General features: G+C 53.2%; 6 protein-coding genes across 6 annotated transcripts; 4 read left to right on the top strand and 2 right to left on the bottom strand.

Annotated features, from left to right (window-relative positions):
* Positions 1 to 1,859: 1,859 nt before the first annotated feature.
* CORC01_12028 (uncharacterized protein) lies at positions 1,860 to 2,180 on the top strand (the record flags this gene model as incomplete). Its single annotated transcript, XM_022623650.1, has 1 exon — positions 1,860 to 2,180. One exon carries the CDS (start codon positions 1,860 to 1,862, stop codon positions 2,178 to 2,180), a length of 321 nt encoding a protein of 106 aa, XP_022469862.1.
* Positions 2,181 to 2,524: 344 nt separating this feature from the next.
* CORC01_12027 (uncharacterized protein) lies at positions 2,525 to 5,695 on the bottom strand (the record flags this gene model as incomplete). The annotated part of the gene is made up of 1 exon (XM_022623649.1): positions 2,525 to 5,695. The coding sequence occupies one exon, from the start codon at positions 5,693 to 5,695 to the stop codon at positions 2,525 to 2,527; it is 3,171 nt and encodes a 1,056-aa protein (XP_022469861.1).
* A 2,432-nt stretch (positions 5,696 to 8,127) lies between these two features.
* CORC01_12026 (uncharacterized protein) lies at positions 8,128 to 9,136 on the top strand (the record flags this gene model as incomplete). The annotated part of the gene is made up of 2 exons (XM_022623648.1): positions 8,128 to 8,738; positions 8,797 to 9,136. The coding sequence occupies 2 exons, from the start codon at positions 8,128 to 8,130 to the stop codon at positions 9,134 to 9,136; spliced, it is 951 nt and encodes a 316-aa protein (XP_022469860.1).
* Positions 9,137 to 10,148: 1,012 nt separating this feature from the next.
* On the top strand, positions 10,149 to 11,642 carry CORC01_12025 (acetyl-CoA acetyltransferase; the record flags this gene model as incomplete). The annotated part of the gene is made up of 4 exons (XM_022623647.1): positions 10,149 to 10,213; positions 10,319 to 10,499; positions 10,575 to 11,151; positions 11,215 to 11,642. The coding sequence occupies 4 exons, from the start codon at positions 10,149 to 10,151 to the stop codon at positions 11,640 to 11,642; spliced, it is 1,251 nt and encodes a 416-aa protein (XP_022469859.1).
* Positions 11,643 to 12,110: 468 nt separating this feature from the next.
* CORC01_12024 (sulfate permease) lies at positions 12,111 to 14,533 on the bottom strand (the record flags this gene model as incomplete). The annotated part of the gene is made up of 3 exons (XM_022623646.1): positions 12,111 to 12,824; positions 12,871 to 14,014; positions 14,079 to 14,533. 3 exons carry the CDS (start codon positions 14,531 to 14,533, stop codon positions 12,111 to 12,113), a joined length of 2,313 nt encoding a protein of 770 aa, XP_022469858.1.
* A 132-nt stretch (positions 14,534 to 14,665) lies between these two features.
* On the top strand, positions 14,666 to 16,982 carry CORC01_12023 (uncharacterized protein; the record flags this gene model as incomplete). Its single annotated transcript, XM_022623645.1, has 4 exons — positions 14,666 to 14,740; positions 15,057 to 15,516; positions 15,630 to 15,707; positions 16,492 to 16,982. 4 exons carry the CDS (start codon positions 14,666 to 14,668, stop codon positions 16,980 to 16,982), a joined length of 1,104 nt encoding a protein of 367 aa, XP_022469857.1.
* Between the last annotated feature and the right edge of the window lie 255 nt (positions 16,983 to 17,237).

The raw sequence follows: 17,237 nt of genomic DNA, 5'->3' as shown, positions 1-17,237 counted from the left end.
TTTGGAGGGGTCGCCTGCATCCGTCCGGCCTGCATGACGTATATCATCTGCTTCACGGAGCTACTGAAGGACACCGCGCCCTATCCGCCTGCTCCAAATGCCAGACGCTACTCTGTCTTCTCCAGACCCGTCTCTTAATCGGCTTGTCTTCGACCACTCGCTTGCCTTCCCGCCGGGCTTCTTCGGTCGTGCATTGGCGTTCCCGTGTTCCACACAAGGGTTTCAAGGGCTCACCCGAGCCATTCACATGGCCTCTCAGTCTAGACAAGCGCCCTATATCAACGACCCAGGACGACCCGGCTCACCTGTCACGAAAAAGAGAGGGAAAGATGTTCTGGCCAGGAAATCGATTTCCCGTGCCAAGATCAGTGGCAGCCCCCACCACCCCAGCAATCAAACCCTGCCTTGGCTCTTGAGTCGTCTCACAAACGCGGGTGGCGCGGCTGCGTCCATTCTCACACAGGCAGCCCGACCTTCCACTAGACACTTTCGTTCTTGAACCCAAGATCGGCAAAGACGGGCGGCGGACTGACGCAACTCCGACCGCGACGCTGCTAGCGACGCGTATTCCCAAGGCCTGGGCCGACTCACTATCTTGGCGTCGATTTCCTACACCAGCTGCTTCCTTGCCCGAGACACTTTCATACTTGTTTCAGAAATGACTGCAGTTCGGGCTGCACACTACCCGTATAGAGGGATACAACGGCGTTTGTTCTCGGCTTGTTTGGTGATAGACTGGGTCGCATTTTGCTCATCATTTCCCCCCTCAGAGGACTGACCACTACTACCCCACCGAAGACTCGGCACTACCATTACGACTTTTTTCCGCCTCTCCGAACCCCCTCGGTGTATTGCTAACAATACCTCCATGGCCCGTCGTGGCACTTGACGTCGCTTATCTGGACTACGTCTCGGCAATCTCAACGATGTTCGAGAACCACCTCCACCTTCACATCACTACATCGCATCACTTGCGCTACAACGACACTCCTTGCTCTAGATTCATCCCACAGAACACAACACCCAACATAACCTATACAGCGATTTCGTTATCTCTTATTCTCTCTTCCACTCTCTCTCCCCCTTGCATAAATCTCACATTACCTTGCATTTATCTTAACTGGCGCGTCAGGGAACGGGGGCTGGGATAGAACCGGGGAGAACTTGGACTTGCACTGGTCAAATCACGCAAGGTTTTTACAAGACAGTCGAGGCGGGGTTGGAACGGGCAACGGGCGGACAGACGGGGGAGAATACACGGTTTCACAGGTGTCTTGGTATGGCATGGACCGCGGCAGGTCGGTTCACGGGGATTAGGTAACGGGGATACAACATCTGGTGGGCTGCACATAGCATTATACCCTTCGCTTTGCTTTTGATGGATTCGGGATCTGGGTTTTCGGTATGTCACATATGGGATAGTCTCCTGATAATCATAATCGCTTGACATCTTTAAGAATTTGGTCCCCACCGCATGGTGTAGACTGATTGATGATTCTTGAGAAGCGTGCTCTTCGAATGTCCCTGACGCATCGGTAGAGATATCTCGCATCCTTCCGGAACCGCCTTGGGTGTAGTGAATCCGCGCCAGGAGATTGTGAAAGTTAGTTGGTTGGCTCCCTACTTCTAGTGATTCATTGAAGCGCGTTAATCATAATGAGGGTGATTCTGTGAGACTGCGTTGAGTTGTTTAAAAGAAAATGAGGTTCAACTGGCACACTACTTTCAACATCAAAGTATTCGTCGTAAAGTATCTAGAGACCAGAGATTCTCCAGCTAACAAGCTCTACCCGCGTCTTCATCAGCATTGCAAGCTCTGTAACAACATCAGCACTGCCATCATCAGAAACGAGCAAAACATGGCGAGCGACACGGGAGTCAACATCATGGTCGGCCTCTTGGCCTTTATCTTCGTAGTGACATTCTCATCATGCTGCTTCCTTCTTCACATGCACTACGTCAAGCGGCACAGACTTGTCGTTGTTTCACTAGAACCACGGAGGAGACGCGGCGGCACTGTCAACGGCGATGGCACCGGAGGGAGCGAGGACCACGCAGAGGAAATGAGAAACAACAGAGACGTAGGTAACGAGTTGGGCCGGACTGGTGGCGCTGTGAATGATGGGGGGACCGGCCCGGACAATCTGAGGTGCTCAGCAGAGCCGCCTGTCCGAAGTTGAAGTTGGGCCAGCCCTGGAACGACCAAACTTCGCTTCAACGGCATGAGAGGTCGCTTGGTGATGGGTGGGAGGCTCGCAAGTTGAGCTTTGGAAGAGAGATCATGGTTACCAACATGATAGCATCAGAGATGAGCAAAGCAAAGCAAAGAAGAAAGAGGAGGAGTCTAACAAGAGAAATTTGAATCAACACACCAGTTCCAACGTCGATGCAGCTACTCACAAACCGGTTGACTCCTGGAAACCAAGGAGAAAACTCCGGAAATTCACATCAAACAAGGTCCTCGACGGCCCACATCTTTGCTTCTGCCCTGCTCATCCTGTGCTCAAACTCCAGGCCGCACTGCTCAACGGCTACCTTGGCAATGGTAGTACTTGCGTATAGCGTCCTCCGTGATGCCCAGCTCTTCGAATGCATCTCGTATCGAGCGGCGCTGGTTGTCCTTCAAGTCTGCGGTATCATGTGGCATATGAATTGTGATACTTTTCTTCGAAGGCTCCGGGAATTGCGACCGATCAGTCCACATGAAGCTCTCGCGAGATCCCGCCTTTCTGCTGTCGACCCCGAAGCCGAAGGCGCTCACCAGATCGTACACGTCCTTCCTTCCGACGGGCCCGATCCTTCTGCGGTAAATCTTCTCCATGGTCTCCCAAACCGTCCTCTTGAGCCTGCCTGCCACTCTAGAGCTTCCGCCTTCTCGGCTCATCTCGTCGACCTTTCTGTTCCCTGTGACGCTGGTCCCCTCCATCTGCAAAATAATCCGCTTGACTGCTTCAGGCGGCTCCATCCAGAAAGGTACAGAAGGGTCCGACTCTGGAGGTTCCAGATGGCCCGGGGGCGCCGGGTTCATAATCTCTCCGCAAATCTTCCTGCACCTGAACATATTTTCCTCCATCTTCCTCTTTTCTTTGGCGTAGGCTCCGAGGTATCGTTGAAGAGCCGGAGGCCGACAGGACCTTGGCTTCACCGGCTTGCTGATTCTCTGCCTTTGCGTCCCGTTACCGCCGCCGCCACCCGCAGTATTCTGATACTTCTTCGCCTTGAACTCCTTGTCCGAGTTGGCAAGCCCGTTGCAAAGTTCTCGCCAAAAGTCCCTCACCCACTTCTGTGCGAGTCTTGAAGTGCGGCTGTAGTGTTTGTCTCCATAAGGTTTGTATACGATCCCCAGTAACCACTGTACATACCTCAGAGTCTTTTCTCCGACAAGCTCCTCAAAAGGGACGTCGTCATAGTTGATGAGAAACGGGCCGATCGGACTTTCGCGGCGCCGTTCATTGCGACCTTCGGGCACCAGGAGATCCTTTCCGAATGGGTGCATGAGTTGCATTTGATGACAAAGTAGACCTGTCAGGTATATGCCTTTGTAGTCTTTTGTGACTGTCGACTGAACCCCGAGTGCCTCGTGTCGCTCGTCAAGCTTGGTATGCAGAGCCTGGATCAGCTTCGGCAAGCCGATAGTTCCAATGCTGAAGTTACTCGCAAGACCAACTTGGAGATTCTTGATCGACCACCAGAGATGCTCAGTAAGATTTTCGGGATCAACCTCGTCCATTTCTTCGTTACCAATGTCCATCTTGTCGTTCTCAGTGTTCAGTCTGGCGTTTTCAGTGTCCATTTCGACGTTCTGAGTGTCCCATTTGACATCCATAGTCTGAGTAAAGTTGATCTTGGTACCGGCATACGCCTTGGGTAGTTTCCACTTCTCTTTGCCTGCTTGTAAACTCGACCAAGTCGTATCTCGACGAAAGTACGGCCGGACCTCTTCGGCCGCAACCAATCCGCCATGGTCAACGACATGGTTGATTCTGCGCTCCACAAACCAACGAGCGTGGAAGCCCAAGTCGACCCAGGCCTCCCTCACCTCTTCGTCTGGTATTTGAATACGCGTGGAGTAATTTGAAAACCGAAGAGGAACTCCCTTCGTACGGGCAAGGTCACACAGGACATCGAGTTTGTCGAGCAGGCATTGCCACATTTCAACCTCAAACAGAGCCCACCGGGCGACGCGCCTAATGAGATCGTTCAACAGGTTCTTCTTTGCGTCAATGTCGCGTGCGTCGAAATGCGGGAATCGGCCGTCATTTGCCGCCGTCAATGCCGCCGTCCTTGGGGAAGACGGAACGGAGGTTTGGCGCTCCTCGGGTACATGTCCGTAGTGCTGATGGAATTGCTCAGTGATGCAATTCTGGAAGTAGAATGGATCATGCCAAAGGCTCTTTAGATGGTGTTTTGACACCTCTAGTTGCTGTGTGAATTTTGCCTTGAAATCGTCACACCAGTCCGAAGTGAGGAAGGCTGGTGGAATGTATACTCCATATTCGACTATCCCCTCTTTTTCGAGGTCAAAGATTTTGTTTGGACAAGCTGCTGATACCCAGGCTTTAATCAGACGGGTATCTCCAGCCACGGAAATGCCACTGGATACTTCTTCTCCTGCTTGGCCGCTTCGAATCGCTATTGCTTTCGTAATACCGTACAGGAGTCGGTAAAGCATGACTTGGGTAAGGAGGAAGTGGATACCCTCCCCCCAGCCAAACAGGCGGCCTTGTTCGCGCAAAGTTATGAACAGCGGGTGTTGGACATAGTCTAGTTCGGCATTTGCGCCAACCAGTATGTGCTTGTGCTCGATGTAGAAATCTGGATCTGGATCTGTTTGCATGAGTCGATACTCATGGGCTTCTGATGGAGTGAGGATCCCAATGAAGCTGGAGTCAGCAAATTTCGGATGAAAGAGCTTGCTGGCTCGACCAAGGTGAAGTGCTTCCCAATCAGCCAGTGCGAACGCACTGGGGTGGTACTTGCTTCGGTTAAGGATGAGATGTCCCAAAAGTCTGGGATTGCTGAGATCGTGCTGGTTCAGAAAAGGCAGTAGGAACGTTCTACAGTTTCGTTCCTTGTACTTTCGCTCCTCGTCGATTCGTTCCTCGTCATTTTGTTCCCTGTCATTTCGACCACTGTCATGGAAGGGATCCGTTTTATACGTAGCGTTCTCAAATACCACTTTAGCGCCTCCGCGCTGGTATACACAGGTCATGAACTCTTGGAAGAGCCTATAATACTCCTCCAAGTCGGCACTACGATGGCGAGGGGGCTTGCTGTTGATTCCAAAGGCAGTGCGCAGGTTGGAATCACCGACTAACGCAACTCGATACGCCTCATTGACAATTGGTCTCAGGTCGGCGCTAGTCAAGGACGGTTGGTCCTGGAGAAGGTCAAGGATGACTTTCACATTGACCTGCCCACGGAGCCTCATGAATTTTTGGCGGGCTGTGAAAAGCGCTGCAGTGATTCGTTTTGTAAAATCGTTGGCAGATGCCGGGTTTACCAATACATCCGTGAATGTGAATTTCCTGTTTGACTGTCGCTCCTCGACTGAATGTCGCTCCCCGATTGGCTGTCGAAATCCGATATCTTTTAAGAATTGCGAGGGATTCTTGTGGTGGTAGGGCTGACGTTCATAGGGTGTGTTCCATGGACCGCCTCGGAGCCAGTTGGGAGACAGGTAGAGCTTGTCCATGTATTGTGGGTTGAGAGGATGCTTCCACTCTAGTTCATCATTGCGATCTTCCGGTGTTGACAGGGGCAAATGTTGCATATTGAATTACGAGGAAGCCAAGCAAATGGGGCAAATTGACGATGTGCTTGAAGTCGCGCAAAGAAACGCCGAGGCTGCCGATGTCGAATAGAGGGACCAACGGTGAATATTGAGAATGACGATGGCAGCTGCCGACAACTTGATGGAACAGCAACGAGAGACAGCTTTATGCTAGGATGCACTGGCACAAGAGACGACAGAAGAGAAGGAAAGAGAGGTATGGGTCAAGTAATCTGATGAAGGATTGAAATGGATGAGATATTGTCAACTCAAGCCTCAGGGTAGTTACGGGGATCACAAGGGAAAGCCAAGGCATTCAGTTCCTATGACATTCTTCGGGAAGGCATATTGAAAGAAGCATCTTTGTGTCGAGGACAACAATCTGATGACCCAACAAAGCAATGAAAGGGGATAGAAGGACACATTGGTTAATGCCGATGTGGTTATTCCTGTCAGCTTGATAGAGTGATGAGAAAGATGCTGTCGAGTCTTGTAGGGTCGGGAGAATTGTATCTGGGAAGACAGCTTTCCCCACGGAAGCCAGAGATAAGTTTATGCCGCGGTAGAATCGGAGGGGATTGAAGAGGAGCGGAGGTTGAAGGGCAGATGGAGACAGATGGAGACACATGGAGCTTCCCCGGGGTGCCATACTTGATGAGCTATGAGGGTGTGCTTAATAAGGCAGAAGTGTCAACGTGAACGTTTTCAACGTCGAAACAGCTACTAGGAGATGGGGTGAACCGACGGTGAGAGCGTGGTAACGATGTGGTTGTGGAGGGGCACTCTGTACTGTCAGGACTCAGCCCAAGGAGTACATAGTAGACATACTCTACCATAGACCTAGGTGTGTTTCTCAAGTGTGCATGGTTCCTGGCACAGCCGTCAATAGCGCGTATGCTGGTGGGCAGCAAGTTCTGATAACGCCCAGTGTGACTGCAAGGAGATTTTGGCATTTTGCAGGCCGACGGGTGCCGGATCCGGGAAGGCAAGGGAACACCAGGCTTAATCGAGTTAAAGCCGCGGGTCTGGGAATAGACGATACCCATATATTCGGACCCCAATACGGCTAGTGTCCTGTCCAATGAGTGGCGCACTGGCGCACTGGCGCTCGGCGCGCAGGAGCCATCTTGCCGGGCCCACCGTCCCACGTCGTATTTCCACGAGGGCCAGGAACGCCAGGGGACCTTACCTCAGGGTCCTTTATTTAATCTCTTTTTCCCTTTTTGTTCCCTTCCTCGCTTGGTCTGACTTTCTTTGTTCGTTGCTTCGTCAGAGTCGATCGTGATGGGCAATTCCGGGAAAAAGCAAGAAGCCCGATAATTTTTCTACCTGGAAAGAGCCTGTCGCTGAGATGCCGACTTGATGAATGACCGGCCCGTTCGGATTCGGCTACAAGTACACAGTTACACAGCCATGGATGATGCCCAGAATCCAGGGGCAATACGCACGTCTTTGCCCACCCAAGGTCAGCGCAGGACGCGCCATTGCATTGGGCGGCCGGTCAGCCAAGACCAATGGAGAAAGGCATGCCGCATCACCTCAATACCTACTATCAGGAATCGGGCCAGCCCAGCCCGGGCGCCGCAGTAGCTCAAGCAGCTCAGCTTGGCGGCGGCAGGTGGGTGGTATTATTGATTCTACGGAGCACCACCCATCTGTATCTGTATCCGCATCCGACTATCCGTACAGATACAGAGCAGCTGAAGAGCGTCCACACCGGGCCCTTGTCGCAAAGACACCCAAGACGCGCTACTGACGTACAGAACGCACCAGTGCCTGCGCCAGTCCCAACGCCAAACACCAGCGGAACGCCAAACCAGTAAACGCCAACGCCGGCACCGTCAGCATGGGATTTTTCATTCCTGTTTTCTCTACCTCTTCCCCCTCCCCCCTCTCTCTTTTGCACTCTTCAGCTTCGCCTTCTGCATTTGTTGTGCTTACGACGTCGTTTCTTTGAGGAGGGCTTTCAATGGATGTTTAAACCATCCATTGCCACTCGTTCCCTTGATCTATCTTGCTGATTGCCCTGCCTCCATCACAATCAGAGCATCCCTACCTTGCTTCTGACACTCTCCTCACCACACTCATTCACAATTGACGGTTGCGTGAACGAGGCCTGCCATTCCCAAAGACGAAAACGCAGGGGTCAAGATTGTCTTCATTATCCATCGTTTTGCGACACAACCTCAATTACTCGCAAGTCTTGAACCGGACACACTCAGTTTAGCAAACAACGGCCCCTGCGGCACCCGTCGTCGCTTTTGCCCCCAAGGGCCACCCATATCGATTCGATCCGAGCCGCCCGGCCCCCATTCGCTTTTCAACTGGGTCTCACCCGCTTGAGCCCGCTCACCATGCTCTCCACATTCCTCCTCGCCTTCGTGCCCCTCGTGGCAGCGACGTCCTCCTCGAAACGCGGCCTCGTCTTCACCCCGAATTCCAAGTGGCCTCAGGACAATCAACTATGGGTTCAGCCAGGCTACGATCTGACGTGGTACTACAACTACCAGGAAATCCCAAGCCCGGCCTACGCGGGGAAATCGCAGGCCGAATTCGAATTCGTGCCCATGATGTGGGGTGTCTCATCAAACCCCCAAGACACGGCATTCCTTACGAGCGTGACGAGCTTGATCAAAGACAAGGGCATCAACATCACCCATGCTTTGGGCTTCAACGAACCCGATGGTCCGTCCCAGTACGGCGGCAGCGACGTAGCCCCCTCCATCGCCGCCAAGGCCTGGGTTGCCAACTTTATTCCTCTGCAAGAACTGGGTGTCAAGGTCGGCCTTCCCGCCTGCACAGGCGCTCCGACTGGGCTGCCCTGGCTGGAACAGTTCCTGGGTAACTGCTCCCAGCTCATCAGCACCGACGGAAAGACCAAGAACTGCACCTACGACTTCCTCCCAGTGCATTGGTACGACAACTTTGGAGGTCTGGCGAGCCACATTGGTGAGCGTGTTGCGGCGTATGCTCTCACCCATCTCCAAAACTAAACGCTGTTCGTGGTTCTAATATTTGACTAGTTTCCCGAACACCAAGATCTGGGTTACCGAATATGCCTACGCCAACCAGGATCTCGCCACGACCCAGGACTTCTACAACATGAGCGCCGACTACTTTGACCGTATCGACTACATTGAGCGATACACCTACTTTGGTGCTTTCCGCTCCAAGACGAGCAATGTTGGTCCCAACGCCTCGTTCCTTAACAACGACGGCAAATTGACAGACATTGGCTCATGGTACCTCGGCAAGGACGCCACAGGGGTGAAGCCAACGAGCATTGCCGTTCGCGGAAGCGCACCATCGCTTGCTGCAATGACGGCTACTGTTCTGGCCGCCGTCTTCACCTTCACTTCATGATCAAAACCACGAACGTTGTAGATTTGGCCCTCACCGACACAAGACGTGAGACTGCTCATCACGATCTTATCACAGTGTAGGGCGGGGTATAAGTCGCCCCTGGTAATATAACCACCATACAGACGGAGCCAGGAGGATACGCCTGGTGATTTTTTTTCACATATTTATAATGTTTCTTCTTATCAACTTGGGTTATAGAACGCGGATCAGAGGTATAAAGAGCGACGACTAGTTGTCGCGTTGGAATTAGTAGACATCTTGGACACGCCTCGGAAACGAATAGAAATGACAGATATTAAAAAGAATACGTAAAGGCTTTGGACTGAAAAGACCTGAAGTCAATGTGGGGTTGGCGATTACTGTTTGCAATATGGCATCCTCGGTCTAAAGTCGGCATTGGCAGGGCGAGCCGTGGGGTTTGACCTTGATGCGGTTGTCACGAACTCAAAGTCGAACCAAGTGTCATCTGCTAAAAGGCACTGTTGGTCAGCAATCAAACGGCAGTAGTTATCGGTGGAGGTCGGTAAGACCGGGGGAATCGCTGCGATGCGGTGGCAGGAAGACGTAGCCGGCGGACGGCATTTCCCAGAGAACACGACCTCGGCGGAAAAGTGTTAATGGTTGTTAGTATTCATAGGCTTGATACAATAATAACCTATCAGATACTATCGTTTGCGCTACTGCACCCCAGACTCCGCGGGACCCCCATTACTCAGGTTCTGGATTCTAACTGGCCGGCTCTGTGGCCGAGATGCCTCGGTCCAATTGACTTACCCACAGCCACTGGTCTGGGCTGGAACACACCTGGGGACAGGACCCGAGCCCGACACGATTGCCGGCAACTGAGCCGTCATCAACCATGTCTACTTGACGGTGCCCCCTCCTTTCACGAACAGTTAACTAACTTCTCGAGCTTATCTCCTCGTACTCCGCTTCTTCTCTTTCCCCGTTGCTCAATCGTCCCTGGAAAAGCAAACAGCCGTTGTAATTTCCGCACTATCAGACAGACATTATGGCTCTCGAGAGAATCGGATCCATTGTGAAGCACCTGGCACCAGGTAGCGCTCTCAACCAGATGTACGTACGGTCCTCTGCGCGCATGTGATTCTGTGTCTCCGATACGGAGCACCACCACCAACCCACGGAAAGCCGATCAAACAGCTGACTTGCCTCTCCGAACAGCACCTCCAAGAACCCCGATGACATCGTCATCACGTTAGCCATCCGCACGCCTCTGGCCAAGGCCAAGAAGGGCGGCTTCAAGGACACGACCCTCGAGTACTTGGTTTATGCCCTCCTCAAGGAGGTCCGCGAACGATCAAACATCGACCCCGCCCTTGTCGAGGATATTTGCATGGGAAATGTGTGTAGCCGCCGACCTAAACATTTCCCCTCCGCCTCATGAAGAGCAATTGCTGACTCTTGATCTCTCCGACAGGTCTCCGATGGCAAGGCCGCCTACAAGCTCCGCGCCGCCGCTCTGGCAGCAGGGTTTCCCAATACCGCCGGCGCCTCATCTGTGAACCGCTTCTGCTCCTCGGGCCTCAAGGCCACCGCCGACATCGCTCACGCCATCAGCAACGGCTCCATCGAGGTCGGTATCGGCCTGGGCGCCGAACAAATGACGGTTGGCGGCGACGCCCTTGACCAGCCCTTTGACGAGGCCGTCGTCGCGGAGTCCCAGGAATCGGCCGACTGCATGCAGCCCATGGGCTGGACCTCGGAGAACGTCTCGCGCGACTTCAACCTCAGCCGCGAGGAGCTCGACAAGTACGCGGCCGAGAGTTTCCAGAGGGCCGAGAGGGCGCAGAACGCGGGCTGGTTCGACGATGAGATTGTGCCCATCAAGACGAAGCTTGTCGGCCCCGATGGTGACGTCAAGGAGGTTACAATCACCCGCGACGAGGGCATCCGGCCGGGAACAACGGCGGAGAGCCTGGGCAAGATTCGTTCTGCGTTCCCGCAGTGGGGTCCCACCACCACTGGAGGCAACGCCAGTCAGGTTACTGATGGAGGTGAGTCTCGACGCATACCCTTAAACCGGTTGATTTGTCAAGGTTACTAACCTTTCTGTCTAGCTGCCGCCGTCCTCCTGATGAAGCGCTCCACTGCCATCAAGATCGGTCAGCCCATCATCGCAAAGTACGTCGGCTCCACCGTCGCCGGCCTGGCCCCGCGCATCATGGGCATCGGTCCGTCCATTGCCATCCCCAAGCTGCTCGCCCAGCACAACCTCTCCCTTGCCGACATTGATGTCGTCGAGATCAACGAGGCTTTCTCCAGCATGGCCGTCTACTGCCGCGACAAGCTCGCCCTCGACTGGGCCAAGATGAACCCCCGCGGTGGCGCCGTCGCCTTGGGTCACCCACTTGGCGCCACCGGCGCGCGACAGATTGTTACTGGTCTTAGCGAGCTGCGCAGGACGAAGAAGAAGATTCTGTTGACGAGCATGTGTATCGGTACAGGACAGGGTATGGCGGGTTTGTTTGTCAATGAGGCTTTGTAAGGCAATGCAGGGAGGAGGAGCCTGTGGATAGTTATTGGAAACAAGCATTAGGAAATGTGAATGAGTGTATGATCATCGTGTCTGCCAAATTTTTAATTCGCTCCAATTTCGAGCGGGCCTTGCCTAGGTGATGAGGGCTGTGAGTTTGCATGGAAAAACGGCGACAGGCCAAGTAGACCCCGCAACCCGTGTCTAAAGGTGATCACGACGTTTCAATCGCTTGCTGTAGGATGATCTGTGAACCAATCGCACCGCTTTTTATATATACTGTCTATATACGTATCCAGAATGTTCTCGTCACGAACCATCATGTGTACTCTTCGAGAGTCGAACAGATAGCTTGCAAGAAATGATGATCGGAACGCCTTTTTTCTCGCTCCAAATGCTGATGACCAAACAACGCCCATTCTACGAACACATCAACCACAGTGCCTAAAGACAAAAGACTGACTGACTGGCGCTTCTCTTTCAAGCATTCGCGACTTCGCTGATGCTATTCTCGTACTCGGTCAACTTCAAAGCCTCCTGGACATCCGAAACGAAGTGTGACTCTCCGCCAACTAGGTCCATGATGCCTGCCTGTCTCATGAGTCTCCAGATGTGATGGCGCGGGTTAGTGGGACCGCGACTGAAGAAAACTTGAACACCACGCTCTCTATAGCCGCTCACAATCTCCAACAGCACCTGTGTGCCAGATCCATCCAGTGAAGTGACGCCGTGGATATCGAAAATGACATTTTTGTTGTGTTGTTCAGCGCGCAATCTCGGCAGCGCAGGGTGTGCCATGCTCGTCCCGTAGAGCTCCAGTCTCCGAAGACGAGCCTTCAGCTCGCCCGTGTTGGCAAAGGTCAAGGGCTCGGGAATCTTGACAATGAGGCAGCCTTCGACAAACTCTAGCCTGTCGGGGTTGAGCTCAGCATTCTCGAAGCGATGCGTGCCGGGAATGCGACCCAGAATCTGAATCCGGGGTCGGGTCGAGTGCTTGATGACCTGAAGCAAAGACAAGCCGACGCCAATGGCCATGCCGAGGGTGAGCGAGTAAAAGATTGTCGATACGAAGATGATTAGCATCAAGCCCAACTCGGTCCAGCCTCGGATCTTGAAGAAGAAGGCGATGTCGTGAGGGGCCTCTTCGAGTAAGGACCAGGCCACGACGGTGATCATCGACGACAAGACCGGTTTCTGAGAATGTTAGGTCACGTAGATACTCCTGGGGGTGATTACTTACGGGAAGATAATAAAAGTACGGCAACAGGAAGAACACGGCGAGAAGCGTAATCAGACTAAGAAAGATGGAGCTCATTGGCGTCTTGCCGCCGGTCTGCTTGTTCAGTTTGCTTCTGCCATATCCTCCAAAGGCGGGCAAGCTCATGAAGCAAGCTCCAACAATGTTGGCGGCGCCAAGAGCGACAAGCTCTCTGTTGGGGCTCAGCTGGATACCGTGCGGGCTGTCAGAGCTGCTCAAGCTTTTCGCTGCAACAGACGACTCGAAAAATCCCAGAAGAGCGATCAGGAAGGATGTACCCATCGCCTCACGGATATGTTTCATGTGAGAGGTCTGGAAAGGCCATCGGAATTGGAAAAGGTGACCTGAAGCTGCCTTGACTGGTCCAAGAATCTCGACTCCCTTGCTCTGCCAATCAAATTGCCAGGAGAGGATTGCGGCTATAACCACGACGAAGAATCGATCGGGAATGTACGCAACCCCAGGGTACTTTGGCACAAGGTGTTTTTTGAGCTCTCTCATAGTCATCATGATTAGGAAGCTGACTCCGGCAACGATAAACGTGAGCTTGTGAACATGATCGAATGAGCTGAAGATGAACTCCAGCTTGTCCATGCTGCTGCCATGACCCACGCCCATTTCTGCCGCATACTTGGCAAGACCGAGCTCGGGAATAGACTGGTCAACCGCAATGACAAAACCAATGGCAGAGATGAAGCCGCGCAGGAACGGCTTGCTGAGAACGCTATCGAGGAAACCCAGGCGGGCCAGACCCGCAAGGAAGACGGTAGCACCAGCCATGCCAGCCACGACACCACAGATCTTAGCCTGCACCTCAGCGTTGTATTCGTCACTCTTGTCATGGTCGATGCTGCCTCTGACCACAGATCCGACCAACAGGGAACCGGCGGCTTCCGGGCCAACTACCATTTGAGGCGCACTGCCAAACACGGCGTATACGAATGGGTTGAAGACGAAGGCATACAGGCCATTGATGGGAGGAACATGTGCGAGATTGTCGGCAAGTGACAAAGCCATCGGCAAATAGAGGGATGCGAGCGTCAAGGCGGCAACGAGGTCTCCTTTCAGATACGACCATTGGTACTGCGGCAGCCAGGTCAAGAGAGGGATATAGTACGAGAGGTACCTGTAAAGCAAATGAGGTTAGCAAGCAAGTCAGAGCCGAGTGTCAACAAGCTGGGATAACCCACATCCAAATGGTATCCTTGAAGCCAGCCTGCTCTGCCAAAGTTCTAGAGGTGTGCATCTTCTTGCTCTTTATCTTCCTCACGAATCGCTTCCTCCAGTGATCGTCGCCCGTGATCGCGGTCAGCATGGGGTCCAAGATTGGGATCTCAGACGCCGAGGACGATGCTCTATCAAAGTCGGGGTCTTGGCTACCAGCAGGGCTGGCGGGTCGCGGTGAGAAGGTTCCATGGGGGTAGCTGTTAGCAGATGGGTTGTCGATGAGGACATTCTGCAAGAGGCTCGTCGACTCGCTCGGCGGAAATGTGTTCGGTCGGTTGAGGCTGGAGCCGGCGCGCGGAGGATCGCGAGTTTCGTTTTCATGAGGAAGAGGGGTTGCTAACGGAGTGGCATCCTCGCGCGTGCTCAAGTATTCGGACTCGCCGCCGAGCGAGCTAGGAGATTGGATGGGAGACCCCATAGTGTAGCTTTGGCGCAAACCGCTGGGATTCGCTGGGCGATGAGTTGTCTGCGTTGTCTGCGTATTTTGCGAGGAAGGACTGCGACTCGGATGTGGTCGGCTACCTGACATTTTTTCGTACCCCCAAACAAGATGACGTTACAGGTTCATGCGGCGAGGGGCAGCAGAGAAAGACAGATGGGGAGAGGCTCGGATGAGTTTGGCGGGGTGAGTTAAGCGAGACTGAATCTCTAGATCTAGATCGCTTCGGAGATTTACGTGTACTTTGCTCGGCGCAACAGTGGCCTTGTTGATATTGGTGTTGATGTTGTTGTTTTGATGTCACGGGAGACTGCAGTCGTCTCGAGTCCAGGTCGCAGATGTTGGCGACGGATAGAGAAAGGAGGGGTGAGAGTCGGGACGGGAAGGATGGTGATGGGGATAGAAATGCTGGGTGTCAGTATGTTGGAGCAGTGCCAGGCTGAACCATGGTAGGAAAATTTGTCACAGCAAGGCTGACTCGGTGGTCAAACGACTGCGACAGAGACGGACTGAATGTATTGTGGTTCGCGAGGAGCGCGAGGAGACGAGGAACTGGGAACTAGCAACAAAGGCCCGAGGCCGCTTCGAGGAAGCGGTCGGCGAATGTTTTCTGCAAGGATTAGCATTCCGCAATCGCCCCAAGGATCGGAGTGACATCAATGCGTCGGGGCTCGAAATTATGTGTCAGCAGAACTCGATTCGACGATACGACGTCGTCCACGGGTCGTCCACGGGCAGAGCCGACCGGGATGCTTTGTCTGCGGTTACGTACTGTTACCTGATTGCCATGTTCCTTTCCGGCCAAGGAACGCCAGCGGTCAGAGACTCAGTCACTCAGAGAGATACGAGGTCGAGCCGACGCCGCGACGTGGATATCGGCAAAACCGTCCCGCGGCCAACATTAGAGCTAGTCCTGATTCGGCATCTGCTGGCTCACCGCCTTGGATGGTCACCGCGATTCTGTGAGTGAGTCCAGTTCTTTTACCCCGCTCATTGCCCGCGGCCCCTCCTGCCCACTCCCACTGCACGGGCACCTTCCTTCCCAAAATTCTCCATGGCTCGCTCCTGCCCGTAGACCTGCAAATCTTCAGCGCCAATGCGGTGCTTCCCGCCCAGTGTCTCCAGCCGATCGGCAAAACACAAGCTGTGGCTCGTGCGTTATTTTATTGTGGCTAGGATGGCTTGTGTGGCTGAATGCTTCCCTCAATTGCTCCGTCTAAAGATGAGTTGACTTCAGCAGATCCCGCCAAAAGGGCATATCCATTGAATGTAGTCGTCCGATTATACCTCACGTCGTCGAATTTCATGATTTTCGTCATGAGTGCCACAATGAATGACTTACTACAGCCTTTCAGCCACAGCTGCGACTCTCTCATTCACTACGATCCGAGCTGAGCTTCTTACTCCCCCATCCAAGGATTATTCATCCATCGATATACCGAGACAACATGTCGGCACCAGCGGCATGGAACTTCCATTGCAAGACCTAGGTCACCTGTATATTTGCGACACACAATCGCCCTGGAGTGCGTTGTATACTCATCTAATGATTATCCAGCCGTCACTACCGTCTTCCTGTGCTCTCACTTTGGTGGCATCATAAAAGGCTCCAGAGAATATGTTCCACCTCGGCTTGCACAGGTGAACCCTTTATGAACCCCGGTCCCTAATTCTTTATCCGTCAAACAGGCTAATCTTATCGCACCAGGTCGGCGTCAAGAACCAATGGCCGTCGCCAGTGCGAGTTATCCGATGCTCCTCCAACCCGAAGCTTCATGTCAGCTCCAACATGCCACGGCGGCTTACTCCCTTGCAGAACGTTGGGATGTGACAAACGAACTTGGCCCAGAACGAAAAGTCGTTGCAGGCGGAGGAAGTGCAGGTGAATACATCTTCTCAAAATTAACCAACGCCTAACGCGCTGACTATGGTTCCAGATTTCTTCATGGCGTCCCTGACGGCTCATCACCTCACCCCGCCTCCCACTGCATTGCTGCCATTCGTCGGCATCAACACCTTCCGTCGTCGTTTCTTTAACTCGTCAGCCTTACTTGCACCGGAGCCCATCACCGAAGCACAAGTGATTCACCACCTGTCCGCACCGGTTTCCACCAGAACAACAGCGGCAAACAACGCACAGGTCTTCCATGTTGACAAAATCCTCCAAGATGGCGCCGAGAACACCACCTTTGCCTTGCCCTCATTTCCCATCTCAGATAATGCCAACGACAACGAGTTTCCTCGAGAATATCTCTATGACTACTACCTTGACCAAAACGAGTTTCCTAATCTAGTTGGTGATATCGACACAGGCTACCAGTGGGCCGAAACTAAGTTAGGAAAAGGTGGACCACTGCGCTGCTGCGTGGCTGGCCGCCCACAACCGTCATATAAGGTGATGCTGACGATGACCTTCACCTCTATGTGAGCACACAGGTCGTTCATTCTCTTGGGAAAGCAAGTTCAAGCTCTTCCTTGCGGAGGGCCAGCCACACCGTCATGGGGCGATGAGATTCATTGAAGATCAAGTGAATGGAATGGATGCTGTTAGACAAGCAGTCTCGAATTTGGAAGCCGATGTTGCTCGAGCACCTGCCTAATCCACGCTGTTTTACTGAAGTCGGGCGAGGCTGATCCAACTAGAATGCATCGGTGAGGCGTAATTGTTCCAACTCGAACGGTC

The sequence above is a fragment of the Colletotrichum orchidophilum genome (assembly GCF_001831195.1).
Source record: "Colletotrichum orchidophilum strain IMI 309357 chromosome Unknown Scaffold_140.1, whole genome shotgun sequence".
NCBI lineage: Eukaryota > Fungi > Ascomycota > Sordariomycetes > Glomerellales > Glomerellaceae > Colletotrichum > Colletotrichum orchidophilum.
Note: the sequence above shows the minus strand (reverse complement) of the source record. Positions and strands in the feature narration are given on the sequence as shown.